The sequence below is a fragment of the Propithecus coquereli genome, unplaced genomic scaffold (assembly GCF_000956105.1).
Source record: "Propithecus coquereli isolate 6110/MARCELLA unplaced genomic scaffold, Pcoq_1.0 Scaffold296, whole genome shotgun sequence".
NCBI classification, from domain to species: Eukaryota; Metazoa; Chordata; class Mammalia; order Primates; family Indriidae; genus Propithecus; species Propithecus coquereli.
In genome coordinates, this window is record NW_012148574.1 from 2,067,546 (window position 1) to 2,078,698 (window position 11,153).

An 11,153-nucleotide genomic window follows, 5' to 3' on the forward strand; every position below is an offset into this window, starting at 1 on the left:
TAATTTCTTTCTATTTTTGGTAGAGACGGGGTCTCGCTCTTACTCAGGCTGGTTTCGAACTCCTGAGCTCAAACAATCCTCCCGCCTCGGCCTCCCAGAGTGCTAGGATTACAGGCGTGAGCCACCGCGCCCGGCCTATTGTAAGAATTTTTTATGTCTTCTGAATACTAGACCCTTAAAATAGATATATGATTTGCAAATATTTTCTCCTATAGCTTGTCTTTTCACTTTTTTGGTAGTGTCCCTTGATACACAAAAGTTTTAATTTTGATGAAGTCTAATTTATTTATTTTTTTCTTTGGTTACTTGTAGCTTTTTGTGTCATAGTTAAGATACCATCGCCAAATCCACAGTCATGAAGCATTTCCCTTATATGTTCTTGTCACAGTTTTATAGTTCTAGTTCTTAAATAGAGGCCTTGATCCAGTTTGAGTTAATTTTTGTATGTGGTGTGAGGTAGGGGTCTGAATTCATTCTTTTACCTGTGTATGTCTACTTGTTCAGAACCATTTGTTGAAGAGAATCTTCTTTTCTCATTGAATGGTCTTGGCATTCTTGTCAAAAATCAATTGATGCTAGAGGTATGGGTTTATTTCTGGACTCACTTCTGTTCCACTGGCCTGGCTGTCTGTTTTTATGCCAACATCTTACTGTTTCGATGTGTGCATTACTTTGATGTGTCAATTATACCTTACCAAGATACATTAAAATAAATACATAACCATTAGAATTGTTAGTTACTCTTGCACCACCTAAAGTCACCTCAGGAATTGCTGGTGGTACATGTCATACTTTGAGAACTCTGTGTCCGTTTTTAGGAAATATGTAATTGTACATTACTGGGCCACACACTAAAGCCCTCATGCCCGTGGTTGCATTTATCAGCTTGAAAGTGCTTGGCAGAGAACCTTCAGCAGATGGGTTAAATGTCGGATGAGGAGTGAAGTGCATAGGTTTAAGGCAGAGCAGTGAACAGAGACAACTGTCTTTATTGTGTTAATTTGCATAAAATTATTATTTAGGAGAGCGTCCAGCCTTTCTATCCCATGACTAAGACAAAGGCCTTATTGGCTTTAAGGAGATTATGCTTAAGTAAATATTAGGGCCGTTTACTGTCAAAAATAATGCATGGTATATATAAACCTTTAATGCCTTCCTAACTCCAGGACTTCACTTTGGTTGGGGCAGTGCCTTGGTGGGTGGAAGGTAATGGAAGTTCCAGGGGATGCCGCAGGGATGGGCATCACTCCCTGTGGAATTCTGGTTCACCTTGTAGGGTGGGAGTTGGCAGACCTTTTTTCTGTAAAGGGCCGGGTGGTAAATGTTTTAGGCTTTATGGGTCATACAGTCTCTGTTGAAGTCTGAAAGCTGCCCTGGGTAACACGTAAACAAATGAGCATGGCTATATCTCAGTGACACTTTGTTTACCAAAAGGTTAGGCCTTCATTAGTTGACCTCAATCTGGAGGAAAAGATAGGAATAGCAAGTTGTATATTATAGCACTTTACTTTTGAGTAAACTATGTTGATATATAACACACAGAACAGAAATTGTGGTCCGCTCAATGGATTTTTGCAAAGAACTCAATCATGTAATTAGCACCAGATTAAGAAACAGGAGGTTAACAAGGCCTGTGTGCTCCATCCCAATCCGCACCTTTGTCAGACTAGCCACTGTCCTGATTTCTAACAACAAGGGTTAGTTTTGCCTGTTTGTCGAACTGTTTGTATAAAATGAAACCGTATAGATTGTTATCTTGCATCTGGCTTGTGTCTGGCTCCTTCTGTTGAGTATGTGAGATTCACCCATGTTTTGTACTCTTACCCCTGCATTCTCGTTGTTTGATGGTATCCACTGTATGAACCGTTCCCATGTATTTTCCCATTCTGCTGTTCGAGGGCATTTGTGTTGTTTTCAGTTGCTGCCTGTTACAAACAGTGCTACTGTGACTATTGTAAACATGTCTTTTGGTGCACATACACACACACATTTTTATTTGGGCTATACCTAGGAGTGGAGTTGCTGGACTATAAATTATGCATGTATTCCGCCAAGTAGTTTTCCAGAACAGTTGTAGAAATTTTCACATTCTCTAGCAGTATTTTGAGTTTTCCAGGTGTTCTATATCCTCTTCAGTATTCGGTACTGTCTGTCTTTTCGATTCTAGTCATCCTGATGGGTGCGCACTTTACTTTTTTTGTTTGTTTTTGCTGTGACTACCGAGGGATTGGTAACTTCGAAAAAAAAGTATTTAAAAAATTATTTCACGTTTATTCTATAACTTAAATGTTTTCAACAACCCTGTGAGGTAGGACAGAAATCGTTATCTTTACCTTTGTGTGATGAGTCAGGCTTAGAGATAGATTGGTTTGTCAGAGACCCACAACTGATAACTTGGCAGGACAGAGACTCACCCTTAAGTCCTTTGACTCCAAATCCGTATTATCACTGTCTTCCTTGCCCATGACATGTATTCGTATTTTAATCTATAGGTACCCACCTTCCAAGGTACATGTTTTATTGAGAATGGGGACTGAATCTCAGAATGTGCTCTCCACAGTGCTCTGTGGCACTCTTTAGCTCTGCTTGGCCTAAAAGTAGACATTTGTGTTGTTTCAGTGCTCAGATAATTGTGTATTTGTGGAAATGGCAAATAGCATAATGGCAGCAAGCAGAACAAGAAATTATTCTGTATATAGAAAATCAGTTGTTTGCATTGTACTCAGGAATATGCTGCCAGATCACTTCAGAGAGGCCCTGTTACTTTTAGGTCTTGAGCCTAGAATTCTCAGAGTTCTAGCTAGAAGGTGGTGCTGTTAGACTCTTGAGGTTTTATTTCGTTATAATTTAATGTACTGTAGTTTTGTTAAATTTGGATAATTTATGTGTAGTGCCTGAATGTGCTCTGCCCAAGTTAAAGTCTTTCTTTAGAAATAAAAATAGGTAATAAAACAAATATTTCAAAGGAGGTTGATTTGTTTTTAAAAATAATGAGAATGTAGAAATATGAAGCATGAAAAGAAAAACTTTGCACAAATACATACAGATACTGACAAGATGAGCACTGAAAGCATACCTGGGTAGAGGTGACCCTGTTCCTGGGGGATAGTTTGCTGTAAGAATGAGTGAACTGACATTATTAGGGACCATTTAATGGGTTTGTGAATTGGTATTTATCTTTAGGTCACAGATAAATTTCATCTCATTTATCATGGTGAATACCAAAGTTTTAGAATATAACTGTTTCATTGAAACTACTCATCCTTGTGATAACAAGGTACATTTTCTTGGCTCTGAACTGAATATATTTTATGCTGAAATAACGTAAACAGTCGTAGGCTTACACATTAGTATATAACGTTGTTGATAAATTCCAAGTTCATGTGTTGTTTTTACACTAGGCACAAAGTAGAAACTGGGGTCTCATCTCAGAAGCATAATTAGGAAAGAGCCTTGGATTATTAATTGAAAATTAGTACTGGTTCTGCCAGTGGTTAATTATGTGATTTTGACCGAATGGCTTAATTTCTCTGGTGTCAGTTTCCTTAGCTGTCCAACCAACAGGGCATGGACTGTATGATTCATCTTTTTCCCCCACATAAATTTTATTTCTTTTAACTTTTTTTTTTATTTTTTATTTTTAGACGTAGGGTCCTGCTCTGTCACCCAGGCTGGAGTGCAGTGGCATGATAACAGCTCACTGTAACCTTGAACTCCTGGGTTCAAGTGATCCTCCCACCTTAGCCTCCTGAGTACCTGGGACTACAGGCGCGCACCACTATTCCTAGCTAATGTTTATATTTTTGGTAATGATGGGGTCTTCTATGTTGCCCAGGCTCGTTTTGAACTTCTAACCTCAAGCGATCCTTCCGCCTTGGCCTCCCAAAATGCTGGGATTATAAGTGTGAGCCGCTGTGCCTGTCCTTAGTGCTTTTTGAATCAGTAATACATTATCATGGTTCAGAATTGAATTCAGCCGTGAAAATTATGTCTTCCTTACCATCCCCCATTCTGATATGTCTTTTACACAGGCAACCAATGCAATTATTTATTTCTGTAGTGTTACAGGAATGTTTTATGCGTATAAAAGCAAATGCACAGTATATCTCTGCTCCCCCCACTTTTTTTTTTTTTTTTAAAGAAATAACATGCAGAACATACTAATTTTTCTATGGAATACATTTTGGGAATTATTTTTCCGTATTAGTTACGTTTCATTTCCAGATGAGTACCTACTTATGACTAAATACATTCGAATAGATAATAGCTGAAATTCAAAAAACGCAAGAATCTTCTCTGGTTCTCCCACCTCCCTAGGTACAGGTGGTTTTGAGTCGACAGGTGTTCCTTCCTAGAGGAAAGCAGGTGCTTAAGGCTGGTGCTGTTAACCTAGTTGGAGTATTTGAGAAAGATTCTACAAAGAAAATAATGCAGACACATTTCAGCTAGCTCCTGGGAATAACCAAATGGCTAAGGTATTTATGTATGAAATAAGAATAGTTGGAGGGTACGTAACAAGGTGGAAATAGATCAGATTTCACATAGGTAATTCTGAGATGGACGGCATGAGGCTAGGAGTAGGAATTAGATAAAGTGGTCTTGGGAGCTTCAGAAACTGCTTGTCTGTCTCCAGATACTTAGCAAATATTTGTTAGGTACACGTTATGTGCCAGACTTTGTGAAGCAGAAAGGGTTCCTGGGCCCAAACACTCGTAGTTTCAGCTGATAAAGTCCAGCTGCTTTAAAACCTGAACCCTGACACGTGGGAGGAGCAGTAGAAAACAGGAAGGAAAGAAAGTAGAAGGAAGTTTACAGAAGTAAAGAGGAGGAGAAAGAATGGTAGAGATTGTCTGAAGTGGTGGCAGTTTGAAGTATGGCGATAACTGTGGGACTCCCAGAGACGCACTTGGTAGCAGAGAGCCTGAGGGTGTTGGGGTGAGGAAGCCAGAGCAGCCTGTTACCCGGCTGGGGCCGGGGCGGGGCGGCAGAGGAGGTGCATGCTGAGAGCAGAGAGGAAGAGCAGCCACATCGTGGAAAGATTTTTATTCAAAACATAAAAATAAAAACAGATAACAAAGTTTGAGGGTTGGCTCTGTTACTGTAGAAACTGAAACTGATGTCTCATTCTAATATTAAAAATACTTCATCAGGATTTATTGATAACTGAGCTCTTAAAATGCACAGTGCTTCAGAGTTTGTCATGAGAAGCAGATTTCAGTGAACTCCATGGTGTAAATGCAGTAGGATTTATTGATCTTGGCTTCCTGTCCCAGAGAGAGACATTCGTATAAGAGAACCACCCAGGGTCTTTAGATGGGGATAAAAGACCTTCGACGTTAAGACTCAGCTGGTTATCCTGGTCTGCTGGTCTTCATCTGGGGAGAAGAACAGTTTCTAAGGTAGCTTGTCTGGTCCCAGATCATGACAAGCCGGGCCCGAGTGTGGGTATGGGATGGCGTGATTGCGGAGTGAGGGCACGAGGAGTCAGGGTGGGCCGTGGGGAGATGACGTGTTCCCAGTCGTCGGTACACTTCTGTTCCGGCACCGTCAGGAAGCATTGTCTTACTCGTTCTGCACAACTCTGAGATAGGCTTTATTATTTTGGGGGTAGTAGACAGACAGCTATTACCATATTCTATTTAGAAACTTTATTTATGTGAAGAGTTAGATCGATTTGGATGCTAGTATCCAAATTACTTTTTCTAAAGGCAAAAAGAGCCGCTCAAACATTTTCTGATCATTGTACAATCAGTTTTGTTTAATTTTGATAGTAAATTTAGAGTTCTTGGTAGCAGAAAGGGTGGATAGTTAAAGTGAATGGTGGTCATATTTTTATGTATAAGGCGACCGTCTGGGTAAACTGCCTTAGCAGTCTACATGTGAAACCCCACAGCGATTTACCCCTGTCTTCTCAGGAGGCAGAAACAGATAGCTGGAAAATGTTGTTCTGGATGCACTCTTAGATTCGATAATGTCTAAACGCAGGCAGCTTTGTGCTTGTGCTTGCGTGTGTGTGTGTGTGTGTGTGTGTGTGTGTGTGTGTGTATATGTAGAGGGGCAGCAGAGAATACCTGTTCTGACTTGGGAGACACAGGAATGTTTGCTGCCAAAGATCTCATGTGAAGTTCTCCTTTTAGCTGCTTTTAAAACATTCAGCTGCCCTCTGGAGGGCTGTCCCATCAGGAGGCCGCCATTCATGTGATCCTGTCTTTCTGAGACCACAGCCCCTGAGCAGTCTGATGTTCTCTGGGCCGCAGAGCCCGCTGGGACAGTGGAGGTGTGGCTGCAGTTTCAGCAGGGCCCATTCTCTCCGGCAGCCCAGCCTTGGCCCCCCTCAGGTGACAGCCTCACCTAAGGACACAGGAATCCAGTGCACTTCTTCGGAACGGCACACACTCTGGGGACCGAAAGTTTGAATGAACTTGAAGACGTGGTGCTGGTGGAGGAAGGGGGTTATTCTGAGGCCCAGGAGCTGCCTAGAAAGAGCCCCCAGCAGAAGGAAAGCAGAGGAGGTGTGGCCGGCACAGGCCCGGCCTGGCAGGAGGCGGGAGGGCTGGGCAGGGCCTTCCCCAGCAGGAGAAAGAGCTGCCTGTGCAGCAGTGTTCCCTGGGCAGAGTGACAGCCTAGACAGGCTTTGGATTGTGAAATTATGCTCCGTGTGGGCACTCAAATGTGGTTTTTTTACACATTTACAAACAAATTATTGTTTTAGGTTTGTCTTTAAACCAAATTAATATTATATTATCACTGTTTGGAAGGAGGGACTTTTGAAAAAGTAATTTGTTATGTTCTGAGCTTCGTTAAGGAGAAAAGATAAAAAACTTTTTCTGGACAAGCCTTAATTCATAAGTAAAACAACGTTGGTTTTTCAATTTTAAATGTAAAGTTCCACGTCTCAGGATTATATTATCAATTGCAATAAATTAAATCCCTTCTTATTTTTGAGTAGCATGTTAAGTAGTTTCAACATAGAGTCTGTGAAAATTGTTTTATTCTACATCCTGACATAGCTTTTTAATTTTGCATTTTAGAAATTAAGTTGAGGAGCTCTTTGATTACCGTATTCAGCCTTTAGGTTAAAACACTTGCTAGTGAGTTCTTAAAACACAATTTTCAACAGATATTTTTCTTGTTCCTTGTTAACCTCCAAACTATTTCTTACCATGCTACATTCTTTTCCAAAGGTAAAAATATATCAATTGATATGATCCCAACCAGCATTTTGTTTGGTCTGGGGAGTCATAAAGCATTTTGCTATTAGTTTCAGTGTAGAAATTTTGAAAGTTTGATCTTTGAACAGAATGTGAATATGGTTAAGGACATATAGAATACAAATTATGTATATCTTTTTCTTAGTGGATTCATCATTGTTGTGTATGAAGCTGCGATCTTTTGAATTACATTAGCATTTCCTGAACCTGGAATTTGCCTTTTCTCAAGGATCCCTTGCTAAGTTCCTTCAGTCCTCTCTGCTGCACCTCCTACATCCATCCCCCCTCCCGTTTCCCCAGCTCCCCTTCTTTGGGATTTCACAGTCCTTGCTAAGAGGCAGATTCCACCAAGGCCAGGAGACAGGGCAAAAATTGGAACTGCAGGCTGTTGTCTTAAAGCAGGGGTTTAAAGGTTTATAGAAAATGTTGAAAGCCTGTATGTACCACTCAGGCTTTTGAGAAGTAGGATCTTTCTTGAGCTCCTTGGGTCTTCAGCTTAACCCCTGCCCTACTCTCAAATTTCTGAGGTCTAATATTTTTGGATCAAATTTGATACAAAGAGTTGTGTGCAATATATTTCTAGTCCTTGTATAGTTAAGGTGTATTATTTATGCCCAAATGATAGACTTGGAGTATATTTACTTATTTTAAAGAATTGTAGAGATTTAGGACATCTTTGTTTTATGACATACTTGACAAGTTTTGTGATTGTTCTGTGATATGTTATTTGTCCTCTTTAGTCTCACTTGAAAGTACTTTTAAGATTAAAGCGGTTTACCTGGGTGGGTTTATGGAAACCCTTTGTGAAAACTGACGACTGTCCAAGACGTTGCCATCCCTTGTCTTCCTGTATGCCCTGACTATGTGAGAGAACAAAATTTTTTCTTTCTGACTTCGTCTTGCTTTGCAGCACTTTTCACAGATAGCTTGATAGTGAATTAGCATTTAAAGGCTTTAGTATTTGTACTAGAGTTTTGTTGACTAGGTGATTTAAGAAACAACGTGGATTATTGATCTACTCACAAAGTAGTGAGGAGGTGACATGCCTCCTTGGCTGTAGTGATTTTGAAACAATATTAGGGAGGTTTGCAGGGTTTAAGAAACAGCATCAAGGGATGCGTGCGTGTGCGTGTGCGTGCGTGCGTGTGTGTGTGTGTGTGTGTGTGTGTGTGTGTGTGTGAAGCCTCAGGAATTTGGTCTCAGGTTTCTAAAAATCCTACCAACAAGAACTTAGAATTCTGTAGTCCCCCATTTCGGTCATCTCAACACTTCCATCTCTAACTTTAAAATAAAGCGTGTCCATTTCTAAAACGCAGTCTATCATTAATTTTATCTAAAGTCTCTCATAAATCTCTGACATATTTGGTTTTTAAATAATAACCAAATAATTTAGTTTTATTTATGTAATAAGAATAATACCTGGTATTTATTGTCTATACTTATGCAATTTTATAGATGGAGTTTTAACATTGAATGCGGAGAACACTAATTATGCCTATCAAGCTCCAAACTTCCATAAATGTGAAATCTGTCTGCTATCTTTTCCAAAAGAATCCCAGTTTCAACGCCACATGAGGGACCACGAGCGCAATGACAAGGTACGTATTGCCAGGAGGGCTGTCAGGAATGTGAGCGTTGAAACTGGAGGTATTGTAAAATTCAACACACAAAATCAAAATTTGTCTTACCATTTAGGTTCCCAAATTTTAGAATATTTTATATCATACAAATAAATATTTGGGCATTTTTTTTTTTTTTTAGCTGTAGTCGTCTTGCTAGCTATCATTAGATAATGAGAGAAAATGAGAGCTCGTCCTAGTGAGTCTATATATTTGTGTTATTTATGAGTGGACAAAGAAATGCTTTAGAAATATGACTTTTTTTTAGTAGTTTAAATTTCCTGTATGATGAACACAGAACTAGTGTATTCTGAAGTATTCTTCTCCAGCAGGGAGTTTTACCCTTCAGTGGTCTTGCATTTTAAAGTGGTATTCTAGGTGTTTTAGATCCTGTCTCCGCAGGATATCTTAAACAGAGATGTGAACCCTGTTTTGGAGTGTCTCTTGTGGGATAGGTCAAGAATTTTAGTGTCTTAATGGAATGATTTGCCCGATAGATGGAAAGTGGCAGTTAAAACTATAACTAAACAAGTGATTGCCAACTTTTCTTTAGGCAGGACAATGGAAGGTATTGAGTCATTTGAGACCAGAAAAATACCAGGGATCAGGCTTTACTTTCAGCATGCGTAATGCTTTTTAACTACAGTAATATAATATGAACACCAATACCCACTGGCATTATTTTCGCAAGTTGACAATCTACAGATACTGACTTACCCCTCATTAGGGTTTGGATACTTCAGAGAGATACCCGTGATTATCTTGCTATAAGAAGAAGAATACCTTCCATTTTGGGAAATTTTAGACTGAGATAAGCAACTCCATTAAAACCTAGTAAAAATTTATATGATTACTTGTTTTACTTCAAGTGATTTTGTTTGTAACAGCGGAATTGGTCAGAAATAGAAGGGAAAATTCTAACTTAATGAGTTGAACTTTCGCACATGTATCTTCATAGAGATTATAACCCTATACATTTACATGCATCATTTCTTATTAGGAATATTTTCTACATATATGTGTTTTCATCCTTAAAATCCTTTGAGAAATTCTATAAGGAGCTTTACTGAGTCCATTTTGGATTTATTGACTTCAGGTCTGTTAGAGACTTCAGAAGTTTTTTAGTATCTGTAGAATATGGTACTTGTTACTATTTTAATAACATTGACTGAACAAGCGTCTGTGGAAAGATTGTATTTCAGTGGCTTGTTTACTTTTCTCTCCAAATAGCCACATCGATGTGACCAGTGCCCCCAAACATTTAATGTTGAATTCAACCTGACACTTCATAAATGTACCCACAACGGGGAAGATCCTACCTGCCCTGTGTGTAACAAGAAATTCTCCAGAGTGGCTAGTCTCAAAGCGCATGTTATGCTACATGAGAAGGAAGAGGTAACTGTAATCATTTTGCATATGCTTTGTTAACTGGTTGTTAAAGTGCATCGGATCGTTAGGAGGATTTTAGCTATAAACTAGTTTTAAAAGCCTTTCGTATAGATTTTTAGAGCTAATCATCATTAAATTTGCCTTGATTAATCTCCAGTTCACTGATAAAATGTTTATCACAGTCAATACCTTAGGGTAGAGACGTTTTAATATGTCCACATTAGCTGGCAGAGCCCCCCCCCCCCACATTTTTTAAAAAAAGAAATTAACTTTTGTAGAGTTCTTCAGTGGCCAAAAGTAATTTTTCTGCTTCAGAAGATAGAAGCGGAGTCTCCTTGCTTGGCTTTGGGTCCTCTGACCGGAGGGAGTCTGGGGGAAGAGCAGAAATTCACAGTGGCCTGAAGCTGGTTGGTACACCAAGGCGCAGGCTCCTACAGGCTCCGTGGGCGCCTCTGGGGACAGCCCTGAGGGTGGCAGGACCACAGTGCTGAGGTGGGGTGGGGCTGAGCCGAGGCAGACGGCTGTTGCTTCAAAAGCGTACTCTTCCTGCTTCCTGCCCCTCTTAGGAAAATGTAAAAGTAAAAAGGAGAAAATAAAAGTCATCTTTAATTCTGAGATAGTTACTGATAGCTGTTTGGTATATTTTCTTCCTGAGACAGAAAAACAGATGCATGATTGAAATTGCGTGTGCAGACGGTGGCTGACTCACGGTGGCTGACTCACGGTGGCTGACTCACGGTGGCGTGAGAGCGCCGCACGTTCAGCGGAACCGCGCTTGTCCTGTGATGCCGAGCAAGCCGCGGTCCCAGGCAGCCGGGAACTTTTGGCTTTCGGTATTTTCAGTCTGCAGTGGGTTTATCAGGATTAATCCCATCCTGAGTCAAGGAGCATCTTGACTCCTAAAATTTACATCCTGAAAATTGAATTCATACTT

General features: G+C 40.1%; 1 protein-coding gene across 1 annotated transcript in view; it reads left to right on the forward strand.

Annotated features, from left to right (window-relative positions):
- Positions 1 to 8,326: 8,326 nt before the first annotated feature.
- ZNF236 (zinc finger protein 236) overlaps positions 8,327 to 11,153 on the forward strand; it is a 98,897-nt gene continuing 96,070 nt past the window's right edge. The window contains exons 1-3 of the mRNA XM_012648880.1: positions 8,327 to 8,330; positions 8,667 to 8,809; positions 10,061 to 10,225. Of these exons, the coding sequence (XP_012504334.1) occupies positions 8,327 to 8,330; positions 8,667 to 8,809; positions 10,061 to 10,225 (312 nt within the window). The remainder of the gene's footprint in view (positions 8,331 to 8,666; positions 8,810 to 10,060; positions 10,226 to 11,153) is intronic.